A 15401-nucleotide genomic window follows, 5' to 3' on the forward strand; every position below is an offset into this window, starting at 1 on the left:
CACAGACACGGTCAGCTCCCAGATTGCTGCACTGGGCAGCACAGTATGGGGAGAAAGGGAGCAGCCCTCGGTGGTGAAAGAACAGGTTAAGGACTATTTAGAAAAGCTGGACATGCACAAGTCCATGGGTCCGGACCTGATGCATCTGATAGTGCTGAGAGAGTTGGCTGATGCGATTGCAGAGCCATTGGCCATTATCTTTGAAAACTCGTGGCGATTGGGGGAGGTGCCGGATGATTGGAAAAAGGTAAATATAGTGCCCATCTTTAAAAAAGGGAAGAAGGAGAATCCAGGGAACTACAGACCGGTCAGTCTCACCTCAGTCCCTGGAAAAATCATGGAGCAGGTCCTCAAGGAATCAATTCTGAAGCACTTAGAGGAGAGGAAAGTGATGAGGAACAGTCAGCATGGATTCACCAAGGGCAAGTCATGCCTGACTAATCTAATTGCCTTCTATGATGAGATAACTGGCTCTGTGTATATGGGGAAAGTGGTGGACGAGATATACCTTGACTTTAGCAAAGTTTTGACACGGTCTCTCACAGTATTCTTGCCAGCAAGTTAAAGAAGTGTGGATTGCATGAATGGATTACAAGGTGGATAGAAATCTGGCTAGATCATCGGACTCAACGGGTAGTGATCAATGGCTCAATGTTTAGTTGGCAGCCAGTATCAAGTGGAGTGCCCCAGGGGTCGGTCCTGGGGCCAGTTTTGTTCAACATCTTCATTCTGGATGATGAGATGGATTGCACCCTCATCAAGTTTGTGGATGATACTAAACTGGGGGGAGAGGTAGACAAGCTGGAGGGTAGGGATAGGGTTCAGAGTGACCTAGACAAATTGGAGGATTGGGCCAAAAGAAATCTGATGAGGTTTAACAAGGACAAGTGCAGAGTCCTGTACTTAGGACAGAAGAATCCCATGCACTGCTACAGACTGGGGACCCATTCGCTAAGCAGCAGTTTTGCAGAAAAGGACCTGGGGATTACAGTGGATGAGAAGCTGGATACGAGTCAACAGTGTGCCCTTGTTGCCAAGAAGGCTAATGGCATATTGGGCTGCATTAGTAGGAGCATTGCCAACAGATCAAAGGAAGTGATTATTCCCCTCTATTCAGCACTGGTGAGGCCACATCTGGAGTATTGAATTATATGGCAACTTTTCCCCATCTTAGTCGTCGCTAAACAAATAGCATTTGCTACTAATTTGCATTTGTACATAACAAAGTAAATCACAGTCATCCACTGGTGTTCTACATACTCTTAGAAAATGACATGGAGGAAACTAAGCCATGGGAGAGAGGAGCTGGGGAAAATACAACACATTTATTTTCCTCCACTTTTCCCTGCCCCATCCTACAAATGATCCACTAACTAGGTACATAGAAAAATGATGAGCTATTTGGACACGGAAATTTAAGGAAAGAAAATTACAAACTAGGGGATGTGCATGGAAAAAATTCAAAACCAGCGCTCTGTAAATTAGATAGGTCTGAGAACTAGCCTTCCCAGGTGAAACACAAATGCTGTGGGTCCACTGGGGAGACGGCTGAGCTCCCATTTCTGTCTCTGCAGGGTTGAACCTTTAACCTGGCACTGGTTCAGCACTGAATTTTCCCCTTCCTGGGACTCACTCCACTATGATTTTCAAGGGAAAGAAGGAAATCTTTCTCTGCGAGTATTTTTTTTTAAATGGTGATTCTTTGAAGCTGCTCAGAAATTTGGAATGTTAGAACTAGACTGCAGGAAAATGGACTAGAGAGCAGAGTGTAGGTGAGATGGTCAAAAGTGCTTGATAAATACAGTATGTTTCATGGCTCTGCAATTTCTCACATGGACATCATCCCAAAATATGTGGCATATAAACACCTAGTGAACATGCACATACCTAGTATGAGAAATGGCTACAGTAGCTGCATTTAATTATTGTTTCAGTACATAATTGAGAAGGTATTTGCATGGAAACAGTCTTGTTTAACAGAGCCTGTCTCCAACTAACTTCTGCCTTTTCCTGTTTGTTTGCCTTGTATCCCATTTGCTAGAGTGGGATCAATAGTGTGATGTATCAATACTGTATCAACACACACAAAAAAAGATAGAAAATGCCTCCTCTCACCTCCAACCCCATGTTTTTCAGATATCCTGAAAAATAAGTTGTGGGGTTGTCATTGTTTTCTCAATAGTTGAAGGGCTATAAACAAATATCCAGCAATCCTGTAAAATGTCGGCATGCCTGTGATTCCTGCTTGCTTTTTGTTGTTGTTTTTGTTTTTTACAAAACTGTTCGTATTGATAAAGATTTCTAAACTGGGCAGAGAAGGGTTTGCATTATCTGGGTCTGAATACTTTGAGCAGCTTTTAATAGTGTATTTCTAATTTTGAACTTGAATTGACTACATGGTAGAAGTCAAACGGATGAAGTCACTTTGTACATTTTCCGGATCTTTGACTGGCTGAGCCTAACCCTTGTGGTCAGGAGGATTAGCACAAGTCAGTTTGACTTATTTACCAGCGAGAGTGTCCGGATAGTGTGTGCGCGCCTTCTAATTCAGCCAAAAGAAAAAAATATCGGAAAATCATGGCATCTCTTACTTTTCCATTGGCTGGAACCTTGAGCTTTCCCTAGCAACTACTCACCAGGGCATATGGGGGTCTGCTTGCCTCAAAGGCCTTTTAATCAGATTCCCAGATGTCGTATGCGGGGGAGCACTACCACCAGAGACCATGCTGACTTTGGGAGGGGAGGCAGTGGCCTTCTTTTTGAAAACAACAGAGAGGAGAGGGGGCCTCTGGAGGGGAGTAGCAGACCACCAGTTTATTCCACGCAAGGTGATAACAACAGATAAAGGGGATGGGGATTTGCTCGCAGGAAGATGTGTGGCAGGTTCTGCTGGGGAAGGCTGATTGCAGCAGGCCACAGAGAAAGAGGCATCAAAACTTTATTCTGAAATGCACTTCTAACTTTTGGATGTCCCCCATCACTAGCTTTACATTGATTTATTTTTTATGATGGCAAAGCTGATTTGCACCGTGGCTTTAGATACATTTGTATGTTGCGAGTTTACAACACTCTCTTATACATACATGAGATTACCAACTCTCATCAGGTGCTTGGGGTGGCATTCAGAATGGGGCGGCAGCCCATGTCCCGTGGTGGCAATTCAGTGGCAGCTCCGCTGCTCTTCCCGCTGCAGCGGCTTTTCGGCGGCAGCTCCACCGCTCTTCTGGGTGCGGCAGCAATTGGGCAGTTTGGGGCGGCAAAATTGGTAGAGCTGCCCCTGACTCTCACTATAGTTGGTGTTTCTTAAAGCCCCAGGCTTCTGGAGTCATGTGATCATGTGAGGTTTTCTGCTTTTATTTAAAATTTAAAAATAATTCTAGCCCCTATAGCTCCAGAGCAAAGCTGTAAAACCAGAAAGCACATACTGCCCCCATGTATTTTTAAAACAAAATCTCAGTATTTTTAGGCAAATTTCATGATTTCTGGGGCCCGAGTCATGATTTTTGGGATCCATAGATGAGCAGAAATTGTGGCCATGATTAAATCAAGTTGTTGAGTGGAGTCGACTGGGTATGTTCAGTGCAGTTTATGACTGCGAGTAAAAAGGTCAGCTTCAGTAATGCTGCACATCCGCAACACTGAGAAAGTTGGGGGGCAGGCCAGCCGCAGTGTATTTTATTGTACTTTTTAATGGCTCATTGTGCCAACTAGTATGCTGATTTGCATACAGTGTACTGACCACCAGTATTGGTAATAAATTGGCATTCGGCTAGGGAACAGGCCAGCTTACTTGTTGCTGAATGTGCTGCTGCATGCAGAATTGTTAGTGTTTCAAAATATGAGAGAAGACTTTCCGGCATGCAGCTTACTAGATGTCTTTCATCACTGAAGTCTTGGTATCTAGAAGCCTCAGCAGTGCCTGTACTGGGATGTGAGGTCTCCTTGCTCCTTGGTCTTGGTGGTGATTTTTCACTTCTCTTGGACGGTCTCTCAGAGCATGGGGTCTTTAAGTTAAGTCGGAGTGCCCGAAGTTGCTCCATGGTCCTGGCTTACCAAAGCTGGAGATGAGGGAGTCACTGGAGTGCTCTGAGTGGCTGAGCCTGAGGTACAGGGGCTGAATCGGACCCCACGGGTCCCAGTGAGCACTCCATGAGGAGCAGTTTCAGTCTGTCTTCTTTCAGCTTCTTTCAGCTTCCTTCTTTCCTTCCTGCTCTTGAAGCTGGAGCAAACCTTATATTGCCGTAAGATGTGGGGTTCTCCAAGGCAGTGGAGGCAGCTAGAATGCCTGTCACTGAGGGGGAAAGACCTGTGGCAGGTCTGGCAGGGCTTTAATCCTGGGGTTTTTGGCACAACCTGCTAGGAAAGGCTGCAAGGAAACAGGGGCCCAAAGGCAAGGAGGCCCTCACCTCAAAGGAAAACTAGAGGGGAACCCACCCCCCAAAACTGTACTATAAAAAAATACTCAAACTAAAAAAACAAACAAGTAAGTAAGTAATACCAGCTCTCATCTTAACATGAACTGTATGTCTTGTGCTACTAGTACAGGGCCACAGTCTCAGCTGGGCTAAACCGACGTAGCTGCAAAGGAGCTATGCTGATTTGCACAAGCTGAAAATCTGTTCCATGGCATTTATAATGCTTCAGATAATGTACAAAGGAGTGTCCATCCTGAACTCATACTCTTTGAAGCTAGGGTGGATAAACAGATTATGAAATCGGGTGAGGGGGGGTGGGGAATCTTATCTATTACTTCCCTGCTTCAGGCATTTATAGCCATGGTGTTAGCTGACCAATACATTCATCTTCAGGAATGGAAGTGAGAGACTTCTAACTCCATCTGAATGGAGAGGCAGGAGTTTTGAATGACTGCCCCAAGACACGGAGCATTCCACAAATAGATGCACCTTACAAAAGAGAACAATTTTAGCAGTTATTCTTGATAAGCAAGAGAAAGCATTCCAAAGTTAAGAAATGCCAGAATTAAAGTTGCTTGTGCAACTCTCATTCATCTCTCTTGTGTGTACACATTGTGATACAGTCTTGGATTACATGATCACATACTATTTTTTCTGTAGAACTGATACCTCTGTAAGTGTACAAGGTGGTCCTGCTCTGGGGATGAATCAGGGTTGTGTAGTGAAGGAGGCTGTTGTCTGTAGGATTCCTGACTCATTTGGTTCAGACGTTGGAAGCTGTGTAGGGAATGAGGTAGGGGACTAGAAGAAGAGAGCCTGGAAGTCAAACGTGTCTTATAGAGAAGGGACTGAAGACTGAAGGTAATTATATGAAATACTCACATGTAACCTCGAAACCTACTTAAGTCATTGTTTGGCTTCTCACATTCAATGACACTGGTGAACTTCAGGGGGTCAAATTCAGAGTCCTGGAATCATAAAAGTGTTAAATATTTAATCTTTTCATTAAGACTTTAATTTAGAAGCATACTTTATTTTATTTTATTTATTTATTTTTTTGCACAATATCCATAATATATTTTGGGTGGGCTTTTTAAAAGCACCTCAATAAAAATGACTTAGCAGCCCAAGTGTCACTGAAAGTCAACGAGACTTGTGCTTCAAAATTCCTTGGGTGCTTTAGAAAGTCTCCCGTTAAAAGGATGATTTCCCACCCCCCCAAGTAAAAGAACACAAGTCTCAAAGGCATGAAATAAACAAAAAGTCAGACGGAGAAGCACATGTATTTTGGGTTGGAGAGGAAAGATCAAATTGGTCTGAGCAGGCTGAAAATATTCAAAGTATCATTACTAGGTTTCAAATACTTCAAATTTAAACAAAGCAACTACAAGTCTGGAACACTATAAGACGATATATTGTGAACTAGGAAAAAGTTAATATGAACTTTCTGAAATGTAAGCAATATTTCTTAATTGCTTTATACCAGCTGAGATATATTAATCCAATAGAGTAATTAGACACCTACAGTAGGATCCTTTTTTCTCCTAGTTAGCACTCAAAACTCTATTTGATACTCTGGCTAATGAGGCTGAAGTTGGCATGTGGTCATTGGACATTTACCAACAGCTACCCGACTATGGTGTTGGAGACAGAATGTTCTATCATAGAGCAATTATGTCATTTAATTAATGAAATGAGATGTTTCCTGTGGATGAGGTATTAAACACATGGTGGATTGAGTTATATCAAAGTGATTTAAATACCCTATCTCAATAATTTAAATCAGCAAGCAGCTTGATTTAAATAATTGATTTTAATCTTGTTTTGCATTTGTAGTTTTTATTTATTTTCCTAAAGAAAAGTTCATTCTCATTGGTTGCCAACCATTATAACATGTTGATTTACAACCAAATACAGCTTTTACATGGGCTTGGAAAGATAATATTTTTATTGGTATATATCAGTAAATGTCAATTTCACCGTACCAATGAAAATCTATTTCTACCGATAACAATCACAATTTACAGATAGGCAAAATAAGAAAAATGCTGCTTGAGAACTTCTTAGAATTTGATTTAGGGATATTTACTTTGTGATATATTCACATATGATAGTGACAATTTGTGTTTTAATGATTATAAAGCTTTAACTTTTTAACATCTGTCATTAAATTATTGTCCAACTCCCCTACCCATAATTTATTAGTTAAGTAAAACTATCTTAAATGTGTCAGATACAAGGGAAAAAAAGTTTAACAAAACATGTTTTGCATTTAAAACTAACTGATTTCTTAAACAAAGGAAATTATTTATTAGGGCTATAGTTGACTATAAATAGTGAATGAATGGACTGTTTCTGGTCAACAAGGGCTAGATTTTTCAAAAATATGTAGGTGTCTAAAGATGCAGATTAAGTGCCTCATGAGATTTTCAAAAGTGCTAAAGTATGACATCATGTGAAGACTGTTACATTTGTGAGAAGCAAGAGAAGAAGCAGGGCTGAGAAGATGGGGTCGAGGACTACAGTGGCATCTCAGGCCACAGAATCAGGTGACAGAGTCACATTTGTATACAGAATTCAACTTGCAATCAAGAAAAACAAATAAGTAACATGAACAATGTGTAACTGTGAGCTGCCAGGAAGCTGCTGGTTCACATATTCCTATAAAGCGAGCATCAAAGAACCTAAGACACAATAGGTGATTTGGGCACATATTGGGAGCCAGGTAGCCAAAATATACAGGCTGAGGAGAATTGTTAGTATTATCTCAAACAGATTGGGCTTTTGAATTTTTTAAGTGTAGTTCATTATGAAAAGTGACTGTAAAATAGCATTATTGGGTTCCGTAGTTATTGTGAATCAATGACTTGTACATCAAATTGGTCAGTTTATGAGTAAAAGTGCCAGACTCTTACATTCACCTGGAATCTAACAGTTAAATCTGGGTTTTTGCCTTCTCTGTCATATCAGTAGAATAATAGTAATATTTGTCTAGAAGAAAGTAATGCTATGTGATATTGTGGAAAAATGTCTTAACCCCACGTTGTAAAATACCCCCTGAATGTTGCGAAATCACAGTTGAAGAGTTTGTCCCCTTGGATAAATGTAGGTTTCAATCCAGCTATGTACTAGAGCATCTACTTAATTTTACATCACTTCAGTGGAGCTACTCAGGCGCTTAATTACTTAAAATCACTATGTAATACATTTAAATATTTTTTTTAAACATTGTTTTCTGAAGTCAATGGAAGTATTCAGGTCTCAAGGTTCCAGGCCAATATAAGATGAGAATACTGCATAAATTACTCATTCAACCCTTTGGCCATGTGTTCCTCTACTACTCCCTTTAACCACCTTCAGAGTGGTGTACACAACTTTTCAGACAGAACTGAGGGTTCACCAGGGAGAATACTCTTAAAAGTCTTCAAACCTGGAAGTCTGAGGTCTGCTTCCGAACACCTCAGTTGTCCCCTATCTCAGGGTGATCTCATTCCTACTTCCAGTGTTCAAGGGTTCACACGATAAACACTACCTTGGCAACTAGCACTATCTGGGAACTCCCCATTATATGCCTTAGCCTCCGATCAGCAGAGAGCATGAGTGGGGACTGGGTGACGTCCCTCCAAGTCAGACTAAGACACATTGGGGAGCAGGCTGGAAATCTTGCACTGCCCATATAATACCTGGTCTGTGGATAAATAGAAAAACCAGTCCACCAGACTGTCAATCCAGCATCATTCACCATAAAAAAAAAAACGTATAACAGAAAACTGAGTTAATCTCTGTCACACACACCAACCCAGCAACATATGAAAATCACTGAAGATATTTCAGTAAAACACATTGTTGTCCTAGCTGCAATTTATATAAAGGGTTAGTGCCAGACCATTTTAAAGTCTAGGGGGTACATCTATACAGCAATAAAAGACCCATGGCACAGCTACAACTGCTCTGAGTCAGCTGACTTGGGCTTGTGGGGCTTGGGTGGTGGGGCTATAAAATTGCAGTGTAGATGTTCAGATTCAGGGGGGGTGGGTCTCAGAGGTTGGGCTCCAGCCTGAGCCCAAACATCTACACTGCAATTTTATACCCCCACAACCCAAGCCCTGCGCCCGAGTCAGCTGACCTGGGCTCTGGGATTAAGCGCCACAGGTTCGTTATCATAGTGTAGACAGACCTTCTGTGTAAACGGAAGGACAAACAATATTTAAGCTGGGTAGGGACTTCACCAACTCATAGGGGTTTCATTATAGCGCACAATAATGTCACTTTTGAGCAGGCTTTAGTTTATTGAGCATACATTTTCATACAGTGCTCTTAAAAAAAAGTCTTAATTCCTTTGATAAATGTCTCTCAGGAAATCCTAGAGACACTTAACACCAAAGGCCAAACTAATCAAATGAAAGCTCTCTGTGGCTGCTGAACTCAGCAAACAGAGTATGGCTCCAAAGCTGTGTAGCTACATTAACTTTTACAGAAATTGCAAGTTTATGGACTGTGTTTCCTTCCTCCCAGGAACACCTGCCAACAAAGCCAACAGCTTTAAAAAAATCCATTTTACATCAAGAACAAAGATCCTGTCAAGATCTGAAAGAAGTAATACGAGCAGACTTCCACATCAGCACCACAAAGCATATTTGTTTTGTCCTGTCTGGTATATAATTTTACTATATGACTCCTTTTTGGAGCTAAAATTATACCTTTCACTGCTGCTTGTATATTTGAGTTCTCTTACAATTCCTTAAAAATATGCCACTATAACCTTTAACCAGCTAGTATCCGGGATAGGGGAAAATCCAATTACAGTAATAGTCTGAGGTAAGCAATTTTGATTTACTGCTAAAGCTCTTTAGCTCATAAATAAATCAAATGGCTTCTTTCTTTGCTTGTGAAATGAAAGTGTAGATACACTGTATTGTATTACAGACGCTGACAGTTTTGACATGAAATTGCCTTTTTGTAAATGAATGAGCAAATACATTAAATACTGCCTGCATGAGGTTGCTTTGGATGCATATAAAGAAGCTACTAAGTTAACACAAGGTTTCATGCTGATCAAAGTTTTGCTCCTTTTTATGTTGGTCCTAATACATCAGCAAGTGAGAGGCAACTGCGTCTATGTTCTTGTATAAGAACAGCAATCTGCAGGTGTTGCTAGGAAAATGAGGCCAAATGAAGACTGCCATCCTCTACCAAAGAGTGTAATTCTTATGCTGTACAAATAAGTATTTTGACTGTATGAGGTTAAATTTATATATTCACATGCAAAAAATCCCCACCAGCCACCCCCTAGTGTTTTCCCTCTCCCAATGGATTTTATTTTCCACCCTTAAAAAACTATTTCATCACAAAAAGGGAGAAGTTGTTTAGCAAGGAATTCTATAAATTCAGATTCATTTAAGCCTGAATACATCGCAAGTCTAGGGTCCCTAAAGCAGCGTATATCAGTCTTCATGGTAGTACTCAGCAGTGGTGTTACGTTAGCACCTACATGCCCTCAACTGAGACCAGAGTCCCATTGTGTTCAGTGCTGTAATCCACTCCTGCTCTGAAGAGCTTACAACCTAAAAAGACTTGGTGAAAGGAAATATTATCCCCATTTTACAGATGGAGAACTAAGACACAGAAGGATCAATGACTTAGCTAGGATCCTGCAGAAAGTCTGAGGCAAAGCCAGAAACTGAACTCAGTTCTCCTAAGACCCAGTTCAGTGTCTTAACCACAGGACAATCCTACAGTCCAGTGTCAACCCTCCGGAGGCTATGTCTGTACTTTGACTGAGGCATGTGATTCTAAGCTTGTTTTAGAAGCTTGGGGTAGCTCAGGAATATAGAATCATAGAATAACAGAGTTGGAAGGGACCTCTGGAGGCCATCTAGTCCAACCTCCTGCCCAGAGCAGGACCAATCCCAACTAAATCATCCCAGCCAGGGTTTTGTCAAGCCTGACCTTAAAAACTTCTAAAGAAGGGGATTCCACCACCTCCGTAGGTAATGCATTCCAATGTTTCACCACCCTCCTAGTGAAAAAGTTTTTCCTAATATCCAATCTAAATCTCCCCCACTGCAACTTGAGACCATTACTCCTTGTCCTGTCATCTCCTATCACTGAGAATAGTCTAGATCCATCCTCTTTGGATCCACCTTTTAGGTAGTTAAAAGCGGCTATCAAATCCCCCCTCATTCTTCTCTTCCGTAGACTAAACAATCCCAGTTCCCTCAGCCTCTCCTCATAAGTCATGTGTTCCAGTCCCCTAATCATTTTTGTTGCTCTTCGCTGGACTCTCTCCAATTTCTCCACATCCTTCTTGTAGTGTGGGGCCCAAAACTGGACACAGTACTCCAGATGAGGCCTCACTAGTGTCGAATAGAGGGGAACGATCACGTCCCTCGATCTGCTGGCAATGCCCCTACTTATACACCCCAAAATGCCATTGGCCTTCTTGGCAACAAGGGCACACTGTTGACTCATATCCAGCTTCTCGTCCACTGTCACCCCTAGGTCCTTCTCTGCAGAGCTGCTGCCTAGCCATTCGGTCGCTAGTCTGTAGCAGTGCATTGGATTCTTCCGTCCTAAGTGCAGGACTCTGCACTTGTCCTTGTTGAACCTCATCAGATTTCTTTTGGCCCAATCCTCCAATTTGTCTAGGTCCCTCTGTATCCTATCCCTTCCCTTCAGCGTATCTACCACTCCTCCCAGTTTAGTGTCATCCGCAAACTTGCTGAGGGTGCAATCCACACCATCCTCCAGATCATTAATGAAGATATTGAACAAAACCGGCCCCAAGACCGACCCTTGGGGCACTCCGCTAGATATCGGCTGCCAACTAGACATGGAGCCATTGATCACTACCCGTTGAGCCTGACAATCTAGCCAACTTTCTACCCACCTTGTAGTGCATCCATCCAGCCCATACTTCTTTAACTTGCTGACAAGAATACTGTGGGAGACCGTGTCAAAAGCTTTGCTAAAGTCAAGGAACAACACATGCACTGCTTTGCCTTCATCCACAGAACCAGTTATCTCATCATAGAAGGCAATTAGATTAGTCAGGCATGACTTTCCCTTAGTGAATCCATGTTGACTGTTCCTGATCACTTTCCTCTCATCTAAGTGCTTCAGAATTGATTCCTTGAGGACATGCTCCATGATTTTTCCGGGGACTGAGGTGAGGCTGACTGGCCTGTAGTTCCCAGGATCCTCCTTCTTCCCTTTTTTAAAGATTGGCACTACATTAGCCTTTTTCCAGTCTTCCAGGACTTCCCCCGATCGCCATGAGTTTTCAAAGATAATGGCCAATGGCTCTGCAATCACATCCGCCAATTCCTTTAGCACTCTCGGATGCAACGCATTCGGCCCCATGGACTTGTGCATGTCCAGCTTTTCTAAATAGTCCCGAACCACTTCTTCCTTCACAGAGGGCTGGCCACCTCCTCCCCATGCTGTGCTGCCCAGTGCAGTAGTCTGGGAGCTGACCTTGTTCATGAAGACAGAGGCAAAAAAAGCATTGAGTACGTTAGCTTTTTCCACATCCTCTGTCACTAGGTTGCCTCCCTCATTCAGTAAGGGGCCCACACGTTCCTTGGCTTTCTTCTTATTGCCAACATACCTGAAGAAACCCTTCTTGTTACTCTTAACATCCCTCGCTAGCTGCAACTCCAAGTGTGATTTAGCCTTCCTGATTTCACTCCTGCAAGCCCGAGCAATATTTATATACTCATCCCTGTTCATTTGTCCAATCTTCCACTTCTTGTAAGCCTCTTTTTTGTGTTTAAGATCAGCAAGGATTTCTCTGTTAAGCCAAGCTGGTCGCCTGCCATATTTACTATTCTTTCTACACATCGGGATGGTTTGTCCCTGTAACCTCAATAAGGATTCTTTAAAATACAGCCAGCTCTTCTGGACTCCTTTCCCCCTCATGTTATTCTCCCAGGGATCTTGCCCATCAGTTCCCTGAGGGAGTCAAAGTCTGCTTTTCTGAAGTCGAGGGTCCATATTCTGCTGCTTTCCTTTCTTCCTTGTGTCAGGATCCTGAACTCGACCATCTCATGGTCACTGCCTCCCAGGTTCCTATCCACTTTTGCTTCCCCTACTAATTCTTCCCGGTTTGTGAGCAGCAGGTCAAGAAGAGCTCCGCCCCTAGTTGGTTCCTCCAGCACTTGCACCAGGAAATTGTCCCCTACACTTTCCAAAAACTTCCTGGATTGTCTGTGCACCACTGTATTGCTCTCCCAGCAGATATCAGGATGATTGAAGTCGCCCATGAGAACCAGGGCGTGCGATCTAGTAGCTTCTGTGAGTTGCCGGAAGAAAGCCTCATCCCCCTGGTCCAGTGGTCTATAGCAGACTCCCACCACAACATCACCCTTGTTGCTCACGCTTCTAAACTTAATCCAGAGACTCTCAGGTTTTTCTGCAGTTTCACACTTGAGCTCTGAGCAGTCATACTGCTCCCTTACATACAGTGCAACTCCCCCACCTTTTCTGGCCTCCCTGTTCTTCCTGAACATTTTATACCCATCCATGACAGTACTCCAGTCATGCGAGTTATCCCACCAAGTCTCTGTTATTCCAATCACATCATAACTCCCTGACTTTGCCAGGACCTCCAGTTCTCCCTGCTTGTTTCCCAGGCTTTGTGCATTTGTATATAGGCACTTGAGATAACCCGCTGATCGCCCCTTGTTCCCAGTATGAGGCAGGAGCCCTCCCCCTCACACGCTCCTGCTTGTGCTTCCTCCTGGTATCCCGCTTCCCCACTTACCTCAGGGCTTTGGTCTCCTTCCCCCGGTGAACCTAGTTTAAAGCCCTCCTCACTAGGTTAGCCAGCCTTGCTCGCGAAGATGCTCTTCCCTCTCTTTGTTAAGTGGAGCCCTTCTCTGCCTAGCACTCCTCCTTCTTGGAGCACCATCCCATGGTCGAAGAATCCAAAGCCTTCTCTCCAACACCACCTGTGTAGCCATTCATTGACTTCCACAATTTGACGATCCCTACCCCGGCCTTTTCCTTCCACGGGGAGGATGGACGAGAACACCACTTGCGCCTAATAAACAGCAGCATAGCCGTGGCAGCATGGGCATGGGCAACATTGACCGAGAGCAAGTATGTGTATACAAGCTGGGAATCACACCCCTCACTCAAAGTGTAGACATAGCATGATTCTGCTGGCAAACCTCTAAATTGTCATCGCTTACGAAGCAAAGCCCATTGCCTGGCCAAGTGAGACAGTTTTATATGTTAAATAATGATGTATATTTGTTATAAAAATGTTCTTGTTCAGTGGTCTGCTCTACTTTACCACATAAGAAATTTGAGTTTGATTTCTGGTTCTGGTCTAGACTCTCCCCAGAATGGCATGAGCTGGCAGGATCCTGGAGGAATGTACTCAACTCCTTGTACGTGGAGATGGGGGGAAAAGAACCTCACATTACACAACTGTGACTTTTCTGGCCACTAGCCAGAGCATCTGGTGTTAATTGGTTAAAAAGGGCATCCCATTCAGTCCTCTCCTTGAAGGATAATAGCTGTGATGGAGGCTTTAAGATTTTTTTTGGGGGGGGGGGGGAGGGAAGATATGCAAGTAGTCAAAACTCTAATTAAAAAGTTTACAAAAATAACAAAAACATACTCAGTGTTGATATATTTGCCCATGTTATTATTGCCTTATACAGTAAGCTACTTCATTTACTGTATAAAATTAATCTAGCATCTTATTAATGTGCAGTCTGAATTACATAACAATGTTAGAGACTAACCAATTTATTTGAGCATAAGCATGATGCATGATGCATCCGATGAAGTGAGCTGTAGCTCACGAAAGCTTATGCTCAAATAAATTGGTTAGTCTCTAAGGTGTCACAAGTACTCCTTTTCTTTTTGCGAATACAGACTAACACAGCTGCTACTCTGAAACATAACAACGTTATTTATCCAAAATATGAAGAATGCACTCTTAGCAGTTGTTTATACATTAAAGTAGTGATCATTTTAAAATGTCTAAACAGCATTAGCATCCACAACAGAATTTATCTACGCTGCTACTTCACAAGGGGGAAAAAAAAAGCCATTTGATCTGTGGTATTTAGGGTAGGGAAAAAGACCAAACAGTAAATCAGAATTTAACAGCTTTGTTTTCCTCATTGACTACTACTATAACTAGTTTTGTTTTCCTCTGGGCAATGTTTAAAGAGAACAAGGATGTATAGTTGCACAAGCCAAACACACTTGGGGACAGATCATGTTCTTACTGAAGTGATCTAATGGAAAATATTATGAGTGATCTGTGCAATATTCAATATTCAGGAAAACAACTTTGATGTTCCTGAGAAGTACTCCACCATTCTTAAGTAGCAATTTGGTCAAAAGATTTTAGCCAGTCATGGGACAATCCACTAACCAAGACAGTTTACACACGTAGAACTTTTATGAGCATTTTTTTTTTCATATACCCCTATGAGTTGGTGAAGTCTTGAGCAGAACATTAAATATTACACAGCTGCCAGAGAGATGTGAACAAGACAGATGGCTGAGTACAAACTTATTGTTTGTATGGCAAGCGAGAGGATTAGCAATGTTCAAATAACCAAGTCCAGAGCAGTGAGCTAGTGAAGAGCTTCTGAAGTGCTTTGATGTAGTGAGTACTCTATTTATTTAGCATGTGCGTAGTTGTCAGGCCAAGTGAAGGCATCTTCAGTGGCGTCATGCAGTTCTTCTAGGCCACCACTGAACCCAGTCAGCAGGCATTCATCGACAACGTGCGTCATCATCTGTGTTGTGTCACAACTGCACAAAGGGCTGTCATGAAGGCCCCAGCGATACAGGCTGAATGCAGAGACCTTGCCCGGTCCGGAACCTGTTCAACAGAGACCATTGGCGATGGGGCAGGTCAAAACCAGATGGACAAACTGTTGGGTTGGCGATGAAGGACTGGTTGGGGATTGTAACAGATATCCATTCCTCTCGCCAGAGTGTTTCCTCCCTAACATC

General features: G+C 42.7%; 1 protein-coding gene across 3 annotated transcripts in view; it reads right to left on the bottom strand.

Moving 5' to 3' along the window:
* ATP10A (ATPase phospholipid transporting 10A (putative)) overlaps nt 1–15401 on the bottom strand; it is a 150481-nt gene that overhangs the window by 62122 nt on the left and 72958 nt on the right. For all 3 annotated transcript variants that reach the window (XM_043537649.1, XM_007063340.4, XM_043537651.1), the window contains exon 3: nt 5298–5383. In XM_043537649.1, the coding sequence (XP_043393584.1) occupies nt 5298–5383 (86 nt within the window). The remainder of the gene's footprint in view (nt 1–5297; nt 5384–15401) is intronic.

This window comes from Chelonia mydas, chromosome 1, assembly GCF_015237465.2.
Source record: "Chelonia mydas isolate rCheMyd1 chromosome 1, rCheMyd1.pri.v2, whole genome shotgun sequence".
Classification (NCBI taxonomy): domain Eukaryota; kingdom Metazoa; phylum Chordata; order Testudines; family Cheloniidae; genus Chelonia; species Chelonia mydas.